Here is a 24,568-nt window from a genome sequence, read left to right as displayed (position 1 = left end):
CAAGATGACCCCGGCCTCAGCAGGAACATGCTGTACCCCCATGCTGTCGCGCGCACACACAAGTTCTTTTACCTTTGCACAGTCAGTGATGTTATCCCAGTATGGCGACGGAAACTCCAGCTTTCCAACAAGGATTTGGTCAAAGAGGTCTTCCTGGAGGTTGTTTTCGCTGTGTAGGAGACAGAAAACACACAATGAATGCGGATGGGGGCTGAATGAGGCAAACATGTCAAAACAAACACCCTACGAATTCTGGTACATGCCCCAGTCGGTGCCGAATGACACTGCCAGATGCTGGTCAGAGATAGCTCAGTGAGTTAAGCTCTCGGCCCGGACATCTTTATCCAATACGCAGTCACAGAATGAAAGCCAGGCAGAGGTGATGTACTCTTCATCCTTCTGAAGTTGATGGATCGAGTGCCATTTCATTGATTAATAAAACATGTGCAGGTAAAACGCTTAGAACCAGGAGTGTTTCTTAATCCGGCATTAAGTAACACATACAAATGTAAAATATCATCAAAACAATTAACAGGCAATACAGCGACTTTTTATTTTGCATTTCGATTATCATCTCTGCTTCAGTTCAAAGTAACAGCCACGCTTTTCGCTCGGGCCACGGACACGTATCGAGCGACCTCTGCTCAAGATGGCTTTTATAGGACATATGGCTCATCTTATGCCTCCTGCGCAGGCAGTACTAGATTCCGTTTGAAAGCCTCCTGTCATGTTGCTACAGGCTGCCATCCCCCAAGGCAACACTAACCACATGAAGGTTCCGAGCAGGTAATGCCAACTTATAAATGTAATGTGGGGCAGAGGGCCGGGGTTACGTTTGAACCGTTCGGTGCAACCTTTGACCATGTTTTTCTTTAGGTCACCCTATAGAAAGCAGAAGGCAATTAAAAAAAAATAAGCTTATGCCTGCACATTGTGTAATTTACCAAGGGATATGTTGCAATTGCCATGATTGTGAGTGTGCTGGAATGGCGTGGGGTCACCTGGAATGTTGGGGTGTTGGTGGGGTCTTGTTCTGCTGCCTAGGATGGATGCTCCAGTATATGTTCCATGTAACTTCTATGGGCTCACAGTCACGGAATAAACTTACCAATTAACTTGCCTCCCAACTCAAGCTTGGTGTGTGAGCCTGAGAACCCCATGACTTCACTGACGACAAGGTGGTCTTGGCTGCTGGGAGGGGACAGCAGGGATGGGATACTGCCCTTCAGAAGAGACATCCATCCAGGAGAGTGCCAGTTGTGCTTGGGGCCATTGGAGTAGGTCCTGATGGAGCAGGAGCAGCAGCTACTCGGGTCGAGACCAAGGCAAGGCGGCCCGTGAGGTGATGGTCCAGGCGAGCAGCCCAGCTGAAGTCGATTCGCAGGCTGGGCCCAGAAAGTGTATGGTCCGCATGGCACAGGAGAGGTCCTGACAGCAGCAGCAGAGAACAGCCAGTTCAGACCTGTGTTGGTGTCTGCGGGTGGTCCAGACTTAGTATTGTGGTCTTTTGTGATGGTGGCCGGGTGGCACTGGTAACAGGAGACTGAGGTCGCAGAATGGTAAGAGTTATTTCCGTTTTGCTGGGGCTCGCAGTTCTGCTCACGGCAACAGGCATCAGCCCAATGGCAACATCAGCACAGCTGAGCGTTGTGGCATTGAGCACCTCACGTGAACAGCGGGCGTGTAGAGACGTTAAGCTAACATGTTGCAATGGAGTCCTGGCGTGTGTCTGCGCTGCGCAGATGGGAGCGCGGCAAGCCTTCAGGAGTGATTTGGAATTTCAGCTCCATGTGGAAACCAGGAGCAGTGCCTCTCCGGCTAATGGGATATCACGCAGCGGGAGACGCTGCGCCCAGAGCACAGCGATGGTTGGGAGGATGATTAAACCAGCTGATCCATGTGGGGCAAAGTCAAGTGGCCTCGATGTGGCACAAAACAATCGAAGGTGGACTCCAAGAGACTTGTTCCCGTTTTTGCTTGGATGGCCAAACTGGTGAGCAAGGACTTTTGCTGATCTTTGGGATTTGGGAGGACAGGTTTGATGGTCTTACTTTTTGAGAATTCTCATGTGTTTAGAGGTGTTGATGAGGCCTGTGATTTTACTGTTTGTGGTGTGTGTTGTGGTGGTGAAATAAAGGGCGTATACAGTGGTAAGGTGAGGAACAGTCTGTTTAATGTAACAAACCTCAACTACCCAGCCGCTCTCCCCACAATAACTTACAAGAAATGTGGAACCCTGGACAAAAGTCACCAGTGCAAAGTTCCTTTACAACACTTCCCCCACACCCCCACCCCCTGAAGGAAATAAACGAAGATAGAAAAGAAAGGAAAGAACAGAATGAAGACAGGAAAGAACCAAGAAAAACAAGAGAATAACTACGATAGAAAGATAGATCATCAGAAATGGAAATAAAAAGAACCCTTCACATCCTGGCACCCCAAAGCACAAAGTCTTTAAACTTGATGGGAGGCAGCTTAATCCTTGAAGCACGACTAGACTCAACACCTTCCTCCTCACTGGGACAAGACTACTCTCAACCCATTACCTCCTCCACAGGTGCCACAGGAACAGAAATACCCTCCAGACCCACCTGTCAATCCACTCCAGCACTGGGCCCTTCCCTTCTTTGGTCAAACCCCTCACCACTCACACCACTCCTCCCCTCCATGGTCATAGAACCGGAAACCTCACTCCCTCCACCACCTGCATCTAGTGCCCCTTCGCCTGAAATATCCTTGAAAGCCAGAGCACCCTCATTGGGAACCTACACACAAACAGCTGCCTCACTGGAAATATCCTTGCGATGAACATCTGATCCCCTTTGCACCACCAACCTCTTCTTGCTCCATCTCAACCGTTGTTGAGTACAACATAACCTGCGCCCACTTTAAACACAGTGCAGGGGAGGCATGTACACACTGCAACCCTTGGGCACAAACCACAGGTTTTTCACATGTACACAATCGCCAACTAAAACTTCCAGAGGCTTTCTGACCAACTGCCGTAATCTCACGCTCTGCTGCCACAGGCACACCCTCTCCAATACCTCAGCCATATTTACCTCTGTACAGATGCCCCCACCCAAGGCAGCAGTCCTCAACTTGGAGCCAGCCTTTCTACCTCTCATGAGTTCAAACGGAGAATGTCCAGTGATGACCGAGCCTATACGCTGACAGTTTCAGACAATTCTACAGTCCAAATCAACCCGTTGGCAACAGCCAACTGAATGGCACCCTTGACAAAATGTCTCTTCATCTCCAATATTCCACTTGCCAAAGGATTGTACAACACGGTCCTGTGGTGCCTTATTCCCAATTTCCTCCGAAATTCCTGCATACAACTCGACTCTAATTGTACCCCATTATCTGTGACAATACCGGCCAGAACCCCTTCCCTGTCAAAAACCTTACCTAAAAATGTTACAATCTTCTCAGCCATGACAGTCTCCAGTGCAGTTGCCTCCACTCAACGCGAAATGCAATCTACCAGGACTACAACAAACCTCAACTCAACTCTCCCCCCTGCCTATCCATGGGCCCCACAATGTCCACAGCCAATTTCAGCCACACGTCCATGGGAATCTCCCTGGGGTAAACTGGCTCCGGTTTCACCACCTTCAACTTATCACTTACGGAACACGCAACACAATCCTTCACCACCATCTCAACTTCCTCATCCATCCCTGGTCACCAATAGGATTCCCACAATCTTCTTTTCATAAGGGATCTGCCCAGATGTCCTTCAGGAGCCAAATTTACCAACCTGGACCGCAAACTCAGAGGAGGAACCAACCTGTTCCCTCTCGTGACAACCTATGGCCCTTCAGACAATTCGTACCAAACACGCACATAATCCTTTCCGTCCCCTTTGCAGATCAGCTCTGTCCAACCATTCCTCAAACCCTCGTTGATCCATGTCAGCTCTGGATCCTCTGCACACTCCCTATCCCTATCCCTATCCCACTTGTCCTCATCAACTGCTGGGAACACACAAGCAACCTGCATTTTTTTCATCAACCTCTTCCTGCAGTTCATTGCAACTGCCAGGCAAACGGGACAAACAATCCACCACCATGTTTTTCATTCGAAGGATGTATTTCTCCCTAAAAGTAAACTCTTGTAGATCAGCCATCCATCTTGATATCCTGGGAGAGACAGAAGCCATGCCTTTAGTTGTCAACACAAATGTGAGGGGTCTGTGATCTGTCCAGAACACATAAGGAATGCCCCATAGAAATGTCTCAAAATGTTTTGATGCCCAAACAACTGGCAATGTTTCTCTCTCAATGATTGCGTAATGCTACTCTGCATCCCTCAACACCCTAGATGCGAAGGCTATAGGCCGAAGTTTGCTGTCCTGCCATTGCTCCAACACCGCCCCAGACCAACATCACTGGCATCCACAATAAGTATGGTCTTATTCCTTGGGTTGAATGAACCCAGGGATGGGGCATGATTCACATTGCTCTTCAATTCAACAAACTCCCTTTGACAACACACTATTCCACACGAACCTGGTGTTATTTTTCAACAATGCTCGCATGTTCACAGTTTTCTCTGCGAAAGATGGAATTAATCTAACATAATATTCCGTCATACTCAGGAACAACCTGAGTTGTTGACTGGAGAAGGTGCCTCCCTCATCACTCTCACCAATTCCTCCTCTGGACTTATCCCCTTAAAATCCAATGTGTGACCTAAATGGCAACCCACTCCTCGTCAGTCCTGAATCACTTGATTTACCCTAGAATCATGCTCCTTGTGGTCTTTGCCCCAAACCAAAATATCATCCCGTAAATATTCCACCCCTGGATCTCCCCGAACAGCATCTGCATCAACCTTTGAAACACTGCGGAGGCTGATGCCAAACCAAAAGACATGCAACAAAATCTGTATGCCCCGAAAGGTATGACAAAAGAGGTTAGGGGTCGGGACTCCTCATTTACATTTATTTGGTGGTAGGCAGATAGGTCAAACCTACCATTGCTAGGGGCTCATTCATGTTGGGTAAAGGGTGTCTATCAACCCATATGTTGGCGTTCAGCTTTCTTGGGTCAACACACATCCTGAGATTCCCATCCGCCATTTGCGCCAGTACCAAATGATAACCATTTGCAGCATTCAATTTCCTCAATTATATCTGCATCCCTAAGTTTTGCTAGTTCGCTCTGCAATCCTTCCATGGCCATCGCAGGTACTCTCCTGACCTTATGAGCCTTGGTTACTGCTCCTTTTTTCAGCATAACGTTTTGAGAAAAGCCATTTAGCATCCCTAAATTGTCTGAGAATGTATCCTTCAAATACTCAGCAGTTACGACACCCTCAGTTAGTATTCGCCAGAGCCGAGGTTGTTCCCTTGTTTCAGTTATCCTATTCTCATTCTTCTGCTGGTGTTTTTGTTTCATCTAGGAGCAGACTTTCCATTGGACAAATGGGTGCAGAGAGCTGGTTGGGTTGTTTTTAACAACTCAAAGCTATTGAGTACCATTAATTGGGGTAATAAGATCTGTGATTGCAGTGCTTGGAAGCTGAAGGGATTGGGCATTAAATGCTAAATACGAACACACATTATTATTATAATTACAAGGGGGTAGAACAAGGGGCTGGGTTTAAAATCCATTCCTATTTAGACTGGACATAAAAATGCTCTCGTGTCTGCCACCCTTTCTATCCTAAACAGATTAACAGTCTGGAGGAGGCAAAACTAAGGACTAACCCATTGAAAGTGCTGCATATTTGCACTAACTGTATTAAAGAAAATGCAGAAGCAAAGCTCTCAAGCTGCCCCTGGTGAGGGATGAGATTGTGTACAAGTTTGTATCATTCTTTATTCTTGCACAGTGTTTGCATCTTTATTTTCCCTGCTATAAACTATGACCTAAAAGTACCAGAATGCACAGTGAATATAAGCAAAACCCCAGGATTGGCACAGCCCTTCGCACTGGACATGGTCTAATGCCAGGGTCTCCAACCAGCAGATCACAAGCCACTGGTAGCTCGCCTGAGGCTTCCAGTAGCTCTTTGTATCAGACAACAAAACGAGCACTGGTGATTGTTAGTTTCAAATATTATGTTGCTTTGACCTGAGCCTATATTTGGAGAGAGGTTGCAATGTCGCACTAGCAAAAGGAACACAGGACCTGTAAGACAAGAAACCTCTTTATACTGATGCGAGTGGTGTTCTGAGAAAACAGTGGGCTCGGAAGGGGACCATTTTACAATGAGGCGCAAATGACCACCCCTGCCATTCCCCTCGGTTGCATTCACTGCTTTGTCTTGTGTATTGAATCACCCCTTAGTGACACGTGTTTCGACTAGTCAGTCTTTCTCAAACCGGGGCTAGATTCATGGTTCATAAAACATACATTCCAAGATTATAGCAAAAACCGAAACAATAATTGGTCATTATTCCAATGCAGAAAATATACAATTTAAGAAGAAAAACTGTTTATAGATTGTGCACACAGAAGACAGGTTCGGGGAGGGCAATAGGGAGGGATGATGGGAATACTGAGGGATGACCAAGTTAAGACAAATATATAAAGACACATAATAAGTTTAAATCAGCAATTGATTCTAAATTGGACAACCCGTACACTAATAAATAACCCAACCGTGCACCGGTGCCATTTAAATTCATACCCAAAAACGCTATGTGAAAAATGTGTCCATTAACATTATTTATTCGGATTTGTAGAGCGCACATCAGCCTGGGGGTATCATGGGGCTTGTTACAGATATCTTAGTTGCATATACAAGCATAATACAATATTCACAGGAGCAAGAAAAATAAGAATATGACATGTGTACAAATTTACAGTGCAGAATATTTACATAGGTTAGCGAGTTTCACATATCGTGCAAGGAAAGAGGTTTTCAGTTTCCTACGAAAAATCGAGAGTGAGTTCTCGGCTCTAATGTCTGCAGGTACAGCTTTCCAGGACTTGGCAGCAATGTAGGGGAAGCTTAGGCCTTCGGCTTTGGCTTTTTTGATGCGTGGGATGTGGAGTAAGTTGGTGTACTGCGTCCTGGTGGGACGTGAGGAAGAGGGTTTGGAGATGGTCTCTGATAGGTATGGCGGGGCGGAAAGCGAGAGGCATTTGTGTGTGAGGGTGAGGATTTTGAGTGTGATTCGCTCTTTGTCCGTGTCTGGCCTGGGAGATATGCTCTCTTCTTGGGATGCTAAGAGCGGCCCGGAGAGCATTGTTCTGCGTGACTTGAAGTCTGTTTAGGTTTTTTGCCGATGTGCCTGCTAGTTTGGCTCCAATGGTTGCTCTAGCTATAGAGAGGCAGTTGGGTTTAGAGAGGTATGGCTTGATGGCGTTTATGAGTTTGGTGGTATGCGCAGATGAGGAAGTGATTGCGCTGACTTGTCTGGTCATAGATAGTGAGGAGTCTAGGTATACTCCCAGAGTATTGACAGCTGTGGATACGGGGATGATAGAGTTGTCAATGGAGAAGCTGGCGTATAGTTTGTCTAGGGTCCTCTGTTGACCTAGTATGATTTCAGTCTTGTCTCCATTAAGGCAGAGGCCATTAACTGTCATCCTCTCACTATCGATAGAGTAGTTCATATTATACTCCATGCTCCTATTCCAACTGTGCTAATTCATCAAGCCACATTGTTCCTTGTATCATGGGAGCGGGGCGGAGGGGGTTGTGGAAGAACTTCAACCGTGTCCCTTAAAGATCATTCACATTTAAAATAGTGGTTTTCATAGTCTCAAATAGAATAAGAGTTAAACTCTTAACGGATACATTTCTGGAGCCAGTATTTAAGCGTGAGCTCTTAATGCAGTTCATTGGCTCACAGAGCAACAGGGGTGGCCCAAGTGGGACAATGACTTATTCAGGGGTGGCATGCAGTACAAGTGCACCCACACAATCATCATAGTTTAGGATAAGGGGGTGGCCAATCAGATTCCAGGATCAGCACGTGCCACCCCAGGCCATTCACTGGACACGCCACTGCAGAGCAAATCAAAATTCGTTACGAATACGTACAAGACACAGGTAATGCTGCTTTCAGGGTGTCAAAGGTTGAATGGACAGCGTGTGGAGGTGGCTAAGGAAGCGCAGGCATCTGCAACCTTTGGCTATACAGCTCCATCAGTTCTACCTTTCATAGTCAATGGAAGGGGATCATCGGAGTTGTAGTCCTAAACATCTGGAGAGCCACAGGATGCTGACCCCTTGATGGTAGGCAATTATGCAGTGGAGTATCAAGGGACAGAAAGATGTGAACCCAGCCCCAAGGATAAGCCCTCCTACTCTCCCCAAAAAATGCAACACCCCCTAAAATGGCAATCCAATTACTAGCAACAGTAAATCAAAAAAAGTGACACACAGGAGCCTGCCCCACCCACTCACCACTAGAGAGGTGTGATTAGTGTGAAAGGAAAAGGAGCATTATTACTACTGGTCGAGTCCAATAGGAACTTTAAGGTACCTTTAAAAGTGGACACATTACTACGTGCAAGGAAGTATCAATCACACAAAGATATGTTTTACAGAGCAATGTGCAAAAAGGTTCATCGCCGGCTTAGCGCAATCTTTAAAAATAAAAATTCGAACTTCTCGGATATCTTTTATTGGACTAACTTAATATTATGCTGCAATGTAATCACTGAATAATATTTTCAACTAGTCCAATAAAAAGGTATCAAAACTGGAACGTTTGCGATTGTTTTGGAGAGGAAATATATATTCGTACTTGCCTAAAAAATACACCCATCGGGAACGGAAACTACTTTTATTCACCTATAAAAAATAAAACCTGCAGTAAAATACACCCACTTCAAAATATTTTCTTTCCCCATCTGTACCTGTATTTTCTACAGAAAGGGTGAAAGAAACTACGATGTAAAGAGCTGTGAACTGCAAGTTTAAAATGAGACACCAGAGGGCGCTCCTTGCACATATAACAGTTTGCAGATAGCATGTTATGGTTTTACCCTTAGTCCTACTCTTCCTCCTCACAGTACTTATTTTTGAACAGAGGTCAAAGTGGGCGGGAACTAAAGGTTAGGACGTTCCCTTATTTTTCGGGGCAAACCGTCATCGTCCCCTTACTTTATGCAACCCACAATACGGTTCCAGGACGGTAACTTTAAAAAAATACTTTTCTCTTATTTCATCCCTATTGGGAACTCGAACCAGAGCCCTGCTGATATCTAGCCAGTGCAACACTGCACAGCGCTATCTCTCAAGTGCTTGAAAGTGCTTATTTCAATAGGCTACTTGGGGCACAAAACCCATTCCCAAGCAGCCAAAACACCCATCGCTTCATTGCGATCTGCGTAGGAATGGCTGTAGGCTCACACTTGTTAGCAGGAAATGGTAGAGGGGTGTGTCTTTGGCTGGCTATGTTCTTTAAGAAGTGCGATGTTAGCTCGTTTGTGGTGAAGGGGAGGCTGCATGCTGAGTGGGATAATGACACACTAATGGCGATCATTTAAATACATTTTCTTTCATTGTGTTTTCTTCAGTCTTACTAGAACTGTTGTAAAACACAATGTTGCAGGGTGGAGTGAAGGAAAGGAAGGACGCAGGTATGGGGTTTCAATGGGGGAAGGGGGTGACTGTGCGCATGGGGGAGTGGGCAGAAAAAGGGGCGGGCAGAGGAGTTCCATTACTTTTATTATTTTTTAACACTTCGACCACTGTTTTGAGCTGGTATATGGCTCTCTCACAAAATCCTCTCAAACGTTTCCCAAGACACCGAGAGGAGCAAAGAAAAGCTGGCAGAGGTGGGTGAAAGTGTTGCACTAAGGGGAGAGGATTCTATAGCTGGTTGATGGTGAGGAATACACACGCTTAAACCATCATATTATGTAATTACATTTTAGTTACTGGACATTGAATTGTCACATAGATTTTCTACAAAGTGGCCCAAGCAACCTGTAACACTGCTTGTATGGCCGCGTATCAGAACTAGACGTAAATGAGGGTCGGAGTCAGATTAGGACATTTAGACAAAATTGTCTTGTTCTGAATAAAAAAAATACAAATCTTTTGGCAACCGCCTCCATTCGAGAAATGGACAAACTATGCTCACTAAATTCATTTACAAGTTGCCTCTCAGCACTAGATCCCTCCCCCCAAAACCAGGGAAAAGAAACTCAAATATGAAATATAACCACACATATGATGGTGTGACTGCAGAAAGCAAAGAGAGTCCAAAAAAGTCCATTCACTCTTTAAAGTGGGCCAACCATAGCAGTACAGACCATGCAATCAAATTAAAATCATTACAAAACATCTATAGAAACTGGTCAAGAAACCACACGCAATCAAGGCTTCAGAATGATGGCAAGATCATACTTCAATCCTTGCAACAAAACAACTACAGGACTTTCTGGTCTTTAGTTAAACATGTGCATTGCCCTCAAGCTCTGATTCAGTGCAATGTTGTTTCAGGACCAAAATGGTGTGATTACCTTGGCAAGCTATATAAGAAACCTACTTGTGATCTGTTCTCTGTTCAAAATAGATGAAAATATTCCATAGCAATTGAACTTTACAAGAGTTGATTTAAGCAATCCAATTAAGAAATCCTCCCCTTCGTGGGCCACCTGCCCAAGTGGCCTCTTGAAACAGACCATGAAACTTGAAATTGATCTATGGACTTCCGTGTTGGAAAAAGTGTTCAGGGAAATACTGAAGCAAAAAGAATCTTCCAGAATCTTGGACACAAGCTGTCATAACAGCAATATACAAAAAAGGCGAACGAGAAAATCCAAAGGATTACCACCCAATTACACTACTAGGCGTCGACAGCAAGATCTTCTCTGGTCTCATTTTAAGGAACAGAATTCTATCCAAGCACCAATTGGGTTTCCACAAGGGAAGTGTTGCATCAATTAATGGCCTACTAATGAGTATGGCCTGCAAGAAGTCATGGGTAAAAGGGGAGTCCCATCTTGTACAGTGCCTGGGTCAGCCTTTCACAAGCCTTTGATACTGTCAACAGAGAGCGCCTGTGGAACAAATTAAATGCGTGGGGAATTCTGATATCACTACTAGCAATTATTGTTTTGTTACACAACAAATAGAAAGTACAAGTTAGAGTAAATCTTGAAGGGCATCTAACAAAAACTATAACCACAAAAAGAGGGGTCCACTAGGGGTGCATAATAGCTTTCCTCCTATTCAACCTATATCTGGTTGACGTAGGTGACGCACTTGGTCCCTCATCACTCAATAGCCCGAGAGTTGGAGGAGAAAACCGTAATTGAATTGCATATATGGACAATCTTGTATTGCTAGATTATGCCCCCATAGGCTTACAAAGAATGCTTCATGTACTGGCGCAGCCAACAACAATTTAAATATAAATCCAGCGAAATCTCAACTAGGTAAATTAAAAAGAACTCTCTGCATTTCAACTGGAAATTGAACAAACAATCAGTTCCGATAGTTAACGAGACTACATACTTCCCAACTGTGGCATCATTTCCGCTTTTCCTAAACACGAAGGCAGACCATGTTACTTGCCAAACGAAAAAACGACCGGTTACATTCTGTCGATTCTCCATCCTACCATTGATTAAATTCTATAAGTTGATGGTCATCCCCAGCCTGCTGTATGGAGTCGAAAATAATCCAATGACCAGTAGAATCAATTGGGCCCAATCAGAAGGAAGAATCTGGAGAAAAAAAAAACTCTGGGACTGAACAAAATAGCCGATGAAGCTTTAACAAAACAGTGAAAGCTCAGAGGATGATCTCAAAACCAATCCAGTAAGAATCAAAACAATAATGCTTAGAAATGACTGGATAAAAACTATATGACTCAACAATCCAAGGTTGTCTTGCCAAATATCTCAGGAAATCCCCAAGTTCAGAAGTAGATCAAACTTTCTAAGATTCCGTCTCAACCTGTAACCGACCGGTGAAATACAATCGATCAGAAAGCTAGTAGATTCAAATATCATTGAATGTGAACTGTGCAAAAAGCCCTTAGTACAGACTTTGAAACACATTATGTTGGACTGCATTGCTATTGAAGGTCTAAGATCAAAAATGTTTCGATGCTTTGTGCATAGGGAAGAAGATATGCACAGTTTTGTGAAGGACTAATTGCAGGACACAAAACCTTACTTACCAATGAAGTGATAAAAATGCTCCACAAATTAGACTTCGTTTTTTTTTTTAATGAAACGGCATGATTCTCTCTTTTAGAACTCTGGTTTCAGTGTTTCACCATTTTCTTTTTTCTTTCTTTTCTTCTTTCATTCTTTTATTTTTTCTTCTTCAAATTAACATAAATGCAAAAATGTAATAAAGTAGTATATTTTGAATCTGGTTTATATGTTATAAAAAGTCGTCTGCTTCGGCTAAGTCATAATACATAAAATAAAAAAAATAAAAATAAACATACTGAGAATGAATCTCGCGCCAATCCATTCAAACTTGAATCATCTGTGTCCAAATTAGAAAACTTTGACAACATGAAGTTGAAATCTGGCTGTAATGTATGCAAGCTTCGCAGGGGTCAAGTACTAAAAATGAAAGTGGGGGACTCATTAGCAAACGCAATGGTATGCGATACCGCCAGAATATGCACATTTCATAAAATTGGCTTTGCATAACCACCTAAATTGCACAGGACGAAATGCATTTGCCTTTCATAAAATCAACCTAAACACAAAACCAAGAGAGGATATTTTTTTCTAATTGTGTTTTTGAAAACATTAAAAGGTGTGCATGTTTTAAACTCCAAGAACCAATACAAATGTTTTCCCTGGAACTTGCAGTACCAAAATGGAACATTTCACCTTTAATTGTTTTGCTATTTTTTGTCAGGTTATATAGTGCAGTGGTGAAGTATCCGTCATGCAAACCTGACAACTCCGGTTCGATCTCCAAGGTCGGCTTTAATTCATAAATTCAAAGAGTACATTCAATGTTTCTCAATTTGGCAGGGGGGGCTGAGTCCACCCTCTGAAAAAAGTGGGTGGACTCGGTCCACCCACGTGTACCCTCGACTTGAGCCCTGAAGCTTCGTTAAATAGCACGCTGAACATCGAGCGTCATCACAGCTGCGACCAGTGCTGCAAATGGAAATTAACTGTGGGATCCTACCAGGCGCAAGGGTTGTAAATTAAGCTGAGGGAGAACTTAAAAGATTTTTCTCAGCACCCCATTATACATTTTAGGAGATGAATACATTATTAAAGAAAGGATGAGTTTCCAGGGCCATCTAAAACCCTTTTGCGGTCAAGGGCACGGACACCTTTTGGGGGCCCTCTCTGCCAAACCAAAGAAATTAAGAGTTCTAGACTATTTGGTCACACCCCCTCGTTGCCATCACAACCCATAGCTCGATATGCTGTCTTGCAGCGATTGAAATAAGCATGGTTACACCCTTTCAGTCCTTCCCCTCTTCATTCTTGCTGTAACAGAATAATAAACGAGGTGCAGTTAAAGGCCAACTTTAGCCGTCCACGACCAGGGAACTTGTGTTCTAGCATATCTACAGGACACCTTTCATCAGTAGCAGTCACACAGACGGCACACCGGTTATGGTATAGATGCAGGGCACAGATCATATGAAAAAAGGTGCACATAATCCAGAATGGGCAGAGGACTCGGATTAGCTGCTGCACAGAATACACAAGTGCTCAAATACAGGAGACCAATTGGAATCAAGGAGAAAGCCACACATACCATAGCATAGCATAGATAGTGAAAGAAGATCATAAACTAACAGCTGGTCTGATAGCACAGCGTTTAGAGCGCTTGCTTTGACATCCGTGCAGAGCCTGCCAACGCAGGTTTGAATCTCGGCATTGCCAAACTCATCCTTTCATCCTTCCGAGGTCGATAAATGAGCACCACACACCATGGGTAATAATAAGCAGCGCTCAGATGCCCGAGGGTTTGCAGGGCTATATAAATGCAAATTATTATTATTAACAGTATGGTGTCCATATCCAGACAGATAGATTAGAAGAGGGCCATGGTTTTGAAGCAGTGATGCCATTAGAGAGCAAAGAAACAAATGGTTGGGATGTGCAATATATCAATGATCACTTATTATAGAGAAAGCAACACTACATCCAGACAAACCATGAGTGAGGCTTTTTTGGAGATCATACCCTGAGAACGAAATCACTATGAATGGTGACAATTTTTTCAGGGACTTGCAATTTAGGCAGTAAAAAATGTAATGAGATGCCAAGGATCATACATTTGTTAAGATGTATAGCTGGGATTTGCCCACTTTGCACTTAACACTTTATTTTCCAGTTATTTGAAATCATATAACCAAACATGATCATTTTTAAACACAAAATGTTACAGAAGTGTGTTTTGCAACATGGGAATTATTCTGGCTCCATCATGAAGGGAAGTATATAAGTACCAGCATACTAAATGAAGTAATTTAAGAAATAGATATGGGTTTCTGTTTTGCATTTTAAAGCTTTTAATACGTTCAAAACACAGGCTTGTGAAATTGTTTTTTGTAAACGTGTGGGAAAAAAATCTGAATTGTACAAAAAAAGCTAACCTTTTTTGAGACAAATAAGCAGACCTTGAAATATGCTTGCCAGGGGCCTGCAATATCTAGTCCGCATTCGTCTGTTTAGAACCCTTTCCACTCAAATGGCCAACATAAAAAGAAAGTTCAGGTAATAGTCTAAACAATGCCACCAGCTTGTGTGAAGGCAAACCTTTTCACAGAAGACAGCGCAGTAATGTAAGTGATATGATTTGTCCAGGATCACTGTACCGTCTGCTGGTAAAGAGAGGATACAAGCATGAAGGTTTTGCGCTTTGGTTTCGCAGTCTTGAATTATGGTACCTAATCACCTCTCCGGACTAATACTTTATGTTCATCATTAGGGTGGCGGCCTACATTTTACAATGCCCCATCTGGAAGAACCTATTTCTAGACCTTCAAAGTTTTTGTAGTAACCTCCATCTGGTGAAGGTACTTTGGTGATAATAGCACTTGTTCAACTACAACACAAGGACAATAATACATGCAGGTTTATCAACTTCAGACATACGAAATGATGAGTCAGTCTTGCAGGAATTTGCTTTTGCAACTTTGCATATGAACACAGATCTCTGCAATGGGTGCTTAACATACTGTGCTAACTTTAGAACTATCAGGAAACTTAAAATGTATCAATATGAATTTCAACTGGGGCAATTTCACACGATCAATTTAACTCCCACAGAAAGGCGAGTACGTTACAGGCACTGTTCCGTATTAGTACCCGGCGGGTGGGTGTGGCAGCCTCACAGCCAATGAAGAGGCTCAGAACGAGGGCATTACCAGTAGTAATCCCCCCGCTCCGAGCAGCCTCATGGCTGGAGGCCGCCATCTTCCTCCACTAGGGAATGAGGTAAGTGGTGTACCACTTCTCCTGTGCTGTGTCCCTCCTCCCCATCCAGAGAATTCCCTCCCCGCTCCCCATCCCCACTTACCTTCGTTGAAGTCCATTTTGGGAGCAGACGCGCTGCGAACACTTCTGTCCTCTCCGCATCCGTTCCCAATCTGCGACAGACCGTCATGGAAAGGAAGAAGGCACTTCATGTAGTCCCTTCTCTCCTTTCCATGGTTAGCCATTTTTTAAAAAAAACTTATTGTAATGGGCGCCATGGAAAGAGAGAAGGGACTCCATGTAGTCACTTCTCCCATTTCCACGGCAGCCATTCTTTTGGTTTATTTTGTTTATTTTTTCAATGGCCGTCATGGAAAGGGAAAACCGAATTTGTTTTTCCCTTCCCGGGCAGGCATTTTTTTTTTTAACATTATTGTTTCTTTTCCGAAACGCTGCAGACTGGTCTTATGAGCCAGGGTACTAATAGCAATAGGCTCCTTGCAGGGGGGGGGGCATTACCACTTCAGGTAATAATCCAGGGCCTTCGTTAAGGCCTTTGCTCCGCTCGGGCCTGTAACTATGTGCTGCGGGGCATTACCTGAACTGGTAATGCACCCCCTGCTCCGGGCCTATTGCTTAAGTGAACACAGAGAGCATTACAGGTTGAATTGATCAACAACAGACAGGCAAATGGGTTTAGAGTCTCAGTTTATAAAATATCCTGACATGTGCTATTTAAGTTTTCTGAACAACGGGAAGTTAATTCTTTAGATCAAGTAGCCTTTGGGGCCCCCCCTCCAAAACGGGGTCCCGAGGCAAGTGCCCTTTTTGCCCTACTACAATGTTGCAAGCAAATTATAAAAAGGTGCACATCTTTACAAAGAGTAAAATCCTGACAGGAATATTCACAAGCGTTGGCATCAGAGGTTGCTGTAGCATAGTGGGTAATTCACTCGACTTTGGTCCTAGTGATCAAAGTTTGAATCACCGTCTCGTGAACACAAGCAGATAGTTAACCTTAATGGACACAAGCAGCTTTCCCAAATCGGAGACCTGGGGAGATATTTGTCAGATCTTAGATCTGCGAAAATCCGGCCCAATGACCAGCGACTGCTGTGATGAATAACATCTGTAAACCAATTAAATTAAGACTATAATGGCACCTGATATGCAAAATACAAGTGAAAAGAATTAAAGCAAAAATGTCTAAGCGACCTCGAGAAGAAATAATGCACATGCAAGCATAAAAAGACCAATTTCTGGACAGAAATTACAGATGTAAGGATAATTTTATGATCAATCTAATGTTTATTTGCCCTGAAAATGTGAATGGTTCAATGATTTTATACACATCAAGGAAACTGCAACGAAGGCTGGGCACGGTTGCCGGTCATGTCAACCCCCTACCGCGGGGGTGAAGGCTATTTGCACCCCAGGGTTTATCCAGGGTGCAAATGGTTTTGTTCCCCCCTTGAGAAAATGAGCACTGCCAATTTCCTGAGAAAAAAACAAAACAGGATGGACGTCGACTTAGGGAAAAGGGACCCTTTTCCATTTCTATGGTGGCAGCTGATAGCGGGAGGTGCGCCAGACCGGAGCACAAACCTCTGGTACAGCAGGTAATTGGGGAGGGAGAAAGTGGGTGGAGAAGGGGTATGGCTTGTTTTGAGGAGGTAAGCAACAGGGAGAGGCTCCCTGCTGCCTCCTCAGGGAAGGACCTCAGTTGGCTTGAAACAGTGGGCTGAGAATGTGTATTCTCGCCCACTGTTCAAGCCACATGATTGGCTGAGCACCCTTCCCCGGGTGCGAATGGAAAGGTATGAGCCGCTGAGTGGTGAAACATGTTGTTAGGCCTAGAAGATCATTTTCTTTTTCCAAAAAACAATTGGGCAAGACTAAAAGATTATTTTCCAACAAACAATTGAGAATTATGTTTTCTTGTTAGGAAACCCGACTGGTATCATTTCTATTTTTATTTCTATTTCAATTGGAGTCTGAGGCACTGCTAGCCAAAGGTTTCTCAGTGCTCATATAACCCATAGAAAATCAGATAGATATTTTAGAACTACTCAAACAAAAAGGTTTATACCCATTTACTGAAGAGAAGACGACCACAGGTTTCTCTGATCCATAAAAGAAGGGTATTGGAGTCTCTGGAACTCAGCACTGTGCATGATCTTCCAAAGGCTTTGTTTTTCTAAAATCTAAATTAAGAACTTCAGTTTCATAGCAGATCTCGGAGGTCTCAAAGAAACATAACAAACCAAGCGTTCTTTGAGGTACAAAGGCCTTGATCTGTATATGGTCTTGTGTTTAGAAAGTAGGTTAAACTTGATCCTGGCACTGAGGGAGGAGCCAATGATGCCGCTTAAATACATCAGTAATGTGATCCTATTTGAGGCGCTCGGTGATGATTCGAGTTGCAGAAATTGTTGCTGAATAGCTTGTTTAGTTGAGCCAAAATATAGACTATTAGAGTAATCAATTGTAGACCCAATGAAGGCCCTAGTTTATATAGGTAATAATCCCAGGCAAGAGTATTGTTACTCAGTTTGAGCTGCTTAATGAACCTCATACATTATAATCAGATTTCAACCTCAAGTTGTCGGAGGATACTATTTTTTTCCCATGTACCTTTTTATTAACATTTTCACAACTTTTACACACCCTGGTTGTCCGACCTCTGGAGTGAGTGCTCTCCTTGATCCCAATTGAGTCTTAAAGTCTTGACCAAAGTCTCCCTGGTTCACTCCACCAGGCCTAGCATTCTCATTCTCCTTGGGCACCACGCCCCTTCTTGAAGAAACCCCATGACCCGAGATCAGTCCTCCCAAAAGCTCTGTTGGTCTCCTTGTAGGGCGTATGTGGCCCATTCCAGTAAGGCGAAGTTACACACCTTTCCCACCAAATCACTTTCAGTTGGAGCGTCCTTTGCTTTCCATTTCTGTGCTACCGCCAGGGCCCCCGCCATCGTCAAGATTAGATAAATGTTCTGCTCCGCTTTGGATGGCAATTCTTGTAACTGGCCCCCTGGCCCCAGTATAGGCAGGCCTCTATTGCCCCCTCCCTTCAGCCTCAGGGCCTCCTCTACTGCCTTCCCTATTACCCTCCAATATTCCTGGATGTGGGGGCATTCCCACCAGACATTGTCTCATGTGCCCACCTTCCCACATTGACACCAGCAGAGATTTGATACCAAGGCATAGAATGTGTGTAGTTTCTCTGGAGTGAGATGCCACAGGAACATAAGTTTTGTCCAAATCTCTTGTATTTGTATGGACCTTGCCAGCCTTGGTATGTTGGCCCACAACTGCTCCCAGTCCCCTGTTTCTATGTCTTGGCCGTCTATACCAACCAAAGGGACACATTTTCTTTCCCCTGGCATCCCCCCTGTTTGATTAATGCATAAATTGCCCCCACTATGTGTCTGCTGAGTCAGATGTTAAATACTTCTGAAAGGGGGGTTAACTCTTGCGTAGCTGGCCCTTTGATTGTGGGGTGCAGGGGCCAGTGTCATATCTGGAGGTATCAGACCCTCCCCTGTCTCCTCCAGGCCAAAGTCCTCCTTGCACTGAGGGAACATCTTAATTTCCGCACCCCTGAACATATCCTCCACTTTAAGGAATCCCCCCCATCTTTCCATGCTCCAAATCCCCTATCCCCTTGCCCCGGGGTAAAGTTTGGATTGTCAAAGATCGGGGTAAACGGGGACAGGAAGGTGGTGATGTGAGCCCATTTTATCGCCTCGTCCCAGGAATCACCCCCCTCTGTTAGTATTTTACTGGGATACATGTTCCTGGGTCTATCACCCTTTGGCAATCACAATACCTCCTCAATGTTTACTCCAATTAAGGCTTTATCCATTGCCCTCCAAATTTTCCCCCGATCGTCTTTCAACCAGTCCCTCATTATCTGGGCCGCCCTGAAATAAACTATCAGATCTGGTTACCCCACACCCCTCAGTTTCTCGGTAGCATCATCGCTATCCTTGTTTTTTTATTATTCCAAATAAATCTGCCTGTATGCTTTTGTAGTGCTTGGAAGAAGTAGGTTGGGACTTGGATGGGAAGGGACAATGTAATACAATAACTGTGGGAGAGCTACCATTTTCAGCACATTAATCCTACCCATCCAGGATATTGACAAGGGCCCCCAATCCACCAATTGTCTTCTAATTGTTTCTATTAGGGGCATGTAGTCGACCCTAAATAATTCCTCCATTGTTTTGGTCAGTTTAATACCCAAGTAAGTAAATGTTTCCCAACCCATTTGTATGGAAGGCTCTATCGTAACTGCTCCTCGGTCGCCCTTGAAGTTATCAGATTCAATATTTCCATTTTCAGGGGGTTAATTTTTAGCCCTGCTACCTTCCCACACATCTCCCCTTCGATAGCTCTCAGAGAGCCCTCTGGATCCCCCAGCATCAGTAACATATCATCGGCAAAGGCAACTACCTTATACACTCTCCCTCCAAATGGTATCCCTTAATTTCCCAGTTTGCTCGTATAGCAACTAAACGTGGCTCTAGATATATCACATAGAGCAAGGGGGGATAGAGGGCATCCCGTTTCATACCTCTCAGTACCTGTATGAGCTCGGACAATTGGCCGTTAATGGTTAGTCTTAGCGTCAGGTTCTGGTAGTTGGCCTTGATCATATTAAGGAATTTCTCCACAAAGCCCATGTGCTGCATTGTTATGAATAGGAACCACCACTCCACCCTGTCAAACGCCTTTTCTGCGTCTCGCGCTACTAGGATTGCCAGGGTCTTTTTTTGTTGTTAACCTTTTCTATAACGTGGGCTATTCTTCTGGTGTTAGCCTGTCTACCCTTAATGAACCCTGATTGGTCTGGCCAATTATATGAGGAAGCAGTTGGTCCAGACGGTTAGCCAGGACCTTTGTGTAGATCTGGGCATTCATATTGATTAGGGCTATTGGTCTATACAAGCCACATACCATTGGGGCTTTACCTTCTTTAAGGAGGAGAACCACTTTTGCTTCCTCCATGGTAGCTGTTATTCTTCCCTCCCGCCCCATTTCATTAAATAACAACGGGACCATGGATGGAATGAGAGTTGCTCTATACATTTTATAAAATTCTGTGGTAAACCCGTCTGGCCCCAGAGACTTATTTACAGGGAGGTCATAATGACCTTCCGTACTTCCTCCACTGTGATATCTAGCTCTAATGCTTCTTTTTCTTGGGTTGGGATTTGGGCCACCTCCTTTGTTTTCAGGTAGTCGGATTGGCTCCGTTCTAAGGGGTTGGCTGAACTGTACAGTTCTTCGTAAAACCTTGAGAACTCCCAAATGATGTCCTTGGTATCTCTACTGGTTCCCCCCCCCCCCTCCGTCCACCCTTACCTTAAGGATCATCTCAGCTTTCTCCTCCCTTCTCAACATCCTAGCCAGCAATTGGTCCACTTTGTTAGCCTTTATGTAGTATTTCTGTTTTAGTAATGCCAGTGCCTGGATAATCTCCAACTGGGCTTTTAGTGCCCTGTACTCCTTTCTCATGGCCCTGCTGACTCCCCTACGCATCCTCGCCATTACTCCTTTGAGTTTCCCTTCTAGGATTCTTTCCTCTAAACCAATCTCCCTGTCACTCCGTGCCTTAATCGCCATAATCCTTCCCCTGATAAGAGCCTTGAAGGCGTCCCATCTCATTTGTCCCAAGGTCTCCTACCTGTTGTCCCTGAAGAAATGTGTTATTTCCCCATCCAGTTCGCTCCTCAACACCTCATCTTTAAACAAATGGCCTGGGTACATCCATTTCCATAGTCCCGGGGACCACAGCCTTCTAGTTACCTGCACCCTTATGGGGGCATGCTCAGACAAAAGTCGCCCCCACCTCTATGGCCCCCACTCTGCCCAGGAGTTTCCTGGGGGTACAAACATAGTCTATCCTTGAAGAATGATGGACGTGCAAATAAAACTTGAACCTCTCCCTCTCTCCTTTCTCCCTCCATACGTCCAATAATGCTAGTCTCGTGAGCTTTTCCACCAGTTCCTTTGAGGGTCTTTTCCTGGGTCACAAGCCAAATTAAAGTCTCCTGTTAGTATTATGGGGCCCTTTGCTAATTCCTATGGCCTAATAAAGGAGTTCTGTATAAAAGGTGTCCTTCCCTTTATTTGGTGCATAGATAGTCGCCAATGTGAATCCCTCCCCCTCCCTTTTAGATTTCTGCTATACATCTTCCTAGGGCATCCCTATCCGTGTCTGTTACTATAAAATCTAAGTTGGGCCGCAAGGCTATCAACACTCCTGCCTTCTTGTTCTTGTCCGTAGATTGACTATGGTAGGGAATCCCTGCACCCTCAAGCGGTCCCTGTCCCGTGTCCGTACGTGTGTTTCTTGCAATGTAATTATATCTCACCCCCGCAAGTACCTCTCCAGTTTCTTCCTCTTTACCAGGGAATTCAGGTCCTTCATATTCTGGGTTATCAGGTTTATTCTGTTAGGCTCCCCATCACCAAGAATTGTTCCCTTTTCCTCATGTCCCATTCCCCTCCTCTGTTCAGAATCCCTCCCTCTCCTGTGACCGTCCCAATCGCCCCCCCTCCCTTTGGCTGGAAGAGCTCAACCAGCCTCTAGCCCTCCCTGAATCTCCCTCAGGAGTTGAGCCCCCAGACACCCCAGCCAGCCCGAGCCCCAGCAGGTTCACCCTAAACCATTTTGGATTCCTCCCCTCCCATCCCTCCCCTCAGGATCTCCTCTCTTTCTCCCCTAGTCGCCCTTCCCAGGTGTCTTCCAATTGTTTAGCCCTTGTTTCTCTATTGCATTATTTCACCACTCTGGTCTTCCCTAGTGGCCATCCCCTTCTCCGATGTCTCTGGTGGCTGGGCCCTTTAAGAGCAGTTGATATTCCCCATTCTTGTATCTTTTTGTTTTCACCACCATTGATAATTCCCAACTCTTACGGCCCACTTGACCCTTAAGCTTCGAGCCCTCATCTCTTCCTGCTCTTCCTCCAGCCCTAGGATCCTCGCTCCTTCCTCCATGGTAGTAATCCGATGTTGCCTACCCTGCCATTCAAACGCCTTGCCAAACGGGAATGTCCATCTGTAGCGTACATCCTGTCTAAGAGCCTGGGTAATCGGGGCCATTTTCGTCCTTTTGTTCTAAGTCATCTGGGACAAGTCCTGAAAGAGTAGCAGTTCTGACCCAGTGTAAGTTATTTCCTTTGCCCTCTTTGCTTGTAGAAGGATCAGTTCCTTGATTCTATAGTCCTGAAGGGCGGGCAGGACATCTCTGGGCGAGCCCCTGGTTCCGTTCTAGGAGGTACGACTATGAATCCTGTCAATTTTCACGTCTTCAGTCTCCTCTGTGTTTAGCAGGTCCTCAAAGACACCCTTCATCACTGCCTCAAACTCTTTGTCCGACACCTCTTCTGACACATTTTTTACCCAGATATTCAATCTCCTGGATCTGTTCTCCAGATCTTCCGGCTGCACCTCCAGGTTGTGGGTTGCCAACACCATTTGTTCCACCCATGTCTCAATTTTTCTCGAGTCTTCCGTCAGCTCTTGTAAGGCTCTCTCATTTGTATCCACCCTTTCCTCCATATTATTCACATCTTGCTTTATCTCTTGGAGCGCGGAGGCCAAATCCTCCCTCATTATAGTCATCTGCTTTTGCACTGTTTCTGAGATTTTATCTCTGAATTCTGTGAAATATTGCTTGAGGAGTGAGTGTGTCACTTGTTGGTCGCGTTCCTCCTTCTCCTGGGGCTCGCCCTGACCTTTGTTCCTGGTCCATTTGGCTTCCAAGGGGGGGGGTGTCGCCTCTATACCCCACTATTTCTGGAGGTTATCTTCCATTTGTTTTCTGGGCCCCTTTGGGGGTAGGGATTGATCTTTCCCTCTGGTTTGAGACATTGTTCCTGGGTGCAGTCTTTCCCAGATATGTGGCCCCCCTCTGTCCCTCTGGCCCCACTCTCCACCTCTTTTATTCTGTGCGGGGTATGTGCTCCCCACTTTCCTCCCCTCTTTTGTGCGAAGGGGTTATTTTTTGGCTCCGGTTGGTCTCACCCCCGCTTGTTTAGGAATGGCGCTGTGTCCAGAGGCGTTGCTGGGGGGGGTGAGGGGGATATAGCCCCAGGTCTTTTGATTGTAGCCCCAGATAGATGCTCAGGGGCTACAACCAAAAGTATATAGCTAGCCTCGAGTCCTGCCAGTCCCGACATTAGCTTAGCCCGTGATCGTTTCCAGATCTAGCAACACCCCTGGTTGTGTCTCCCTCTGGAAGATTCCTCCATACTATGCCAGTTTCTCTGGTGGTGGAGGGGAGGTTACCTAATTCTTCCCCCATGTTGGTTTAGCTTATAACCCCCAATCTCCCCCCTCCTCCAAGGGCAGGAGAGGTCTCGCCTCTGGTGTTTGCTGTTGGTGCCTCTGAGGGTTCAGGCTCCCCCCAGTGTCCCGGGCTGTTGGTGTAGGGCAGGCCCACTCTTTGTCCCGCTCCTGAGTTGCGACTCCCTCAGAGGCCGTCTCACCTTTACGCTGCTGTCCCAGCCTGGTCTCAGATTTATAATTGTAGAGGGCAACCCCCTCGGGCCCTCTGGGGTTCCTGGGCCGGGCTCCTCGCCTCCTCCTTCACAGTCTCTGTCCCCTTAGGCTCAACTGGTGGTCTGGGTTGGTCCCTCTGCTTGCTTTTGCCTCAGGCTTTTCCCCCAGTCTTAACGAGGCTCTCTCCACTGTCCCTCACCTCTCTTGCCTCTTCCGATGGAGGATACTTTTTTTGAGCATGTTGTAATATTCATTTTGGATTCTTAATATAGAGCTACTTGATTTCATTCAGATAAAAATTGAAGTTTAAATGAATTGCCACAAGATTAATTTTCAGTACCTGTTTTTATTTCTGAAGGAAAGAATACATTAGCCAAAGGAGCAGAAAAAAGAACTATTGGCCGGTGACCGATGAGGATTTAGAAAGGTGCAAGTGTTTTCCCTTGTTACGGCAACACCTTGGCATGCCGCCCTTTTAGCCAGCTCTGCCCCTAACAAAGGCTTAAATGCAATCCTGCAAGGTGTAGACCAGGGAAATAATATCAGGCAACTGCATGCTGAAAGATGCAAGGATGCCTTCCTCCACATATCTGAAAGGCCAAAAGGTACAAGGCCTGAATGAGGCTGTCCAAGCTATGTAATCAAGGAGCATTCACCCAAGTATAAGGCACAAACCTACGTTCTCAGGAGAGGAAGGAGAAGCAAAAATGATGAGAATCG

At 45.1% G+C, this 24,568-nt stretch overlaps 1 protein-coding gene across 5 annotated transcripts in view; it reads right to left on the bottom strand.

Annotated features, from left to right (window-relative positions):
* The window catches only part of DCLK2 (doublecortin like kinase 2), a 780,084-nt gene that overhangs the window by 38,004 nt on the left and 717,512 nt on the right, over nucleotides 1-24,568 (bottom strand). For all 5 annotated transcript variants that reach the window (XR_011282260.1, XM_069631258.1, XM_069631257.1 and 2 more), the window contains one exon: nucleotides 73-169. Coding sequence is in view for 4 of the 5 variants with exons in the window: in XM_069631258.1 (XP_069487359.1) it covers nucleotides 73-169 (97 nt within the window). In the remaining variant the exon portion in view is untranslated. The remainder of the gene's footprint in view (nucleotides 1-72; nucleotides 170-24,568) is intronic.

Source organism: Ambystoma mexicanum, chromosome 6q (genome assembly GCF_040938575.1).
Source record: "Ambystoma mexicanum isolate Mex_15411 chromosome 6q, UKY_AmexF1_1, whole genome shotgun sequence".
NCBI classification, from domain to species: domain Eukaryota; kingdom Metazoa; phylum Chordata; class Amphibia; order Caudata; family Ambystomatidae; genus Ambystoma; species Ambystoma mexicanum.
The sequence above is the reverse complement of the archived record's forward strand: the minus strand, read 5'-3'. Positions and strand labels throughout refer to the sequence as shown.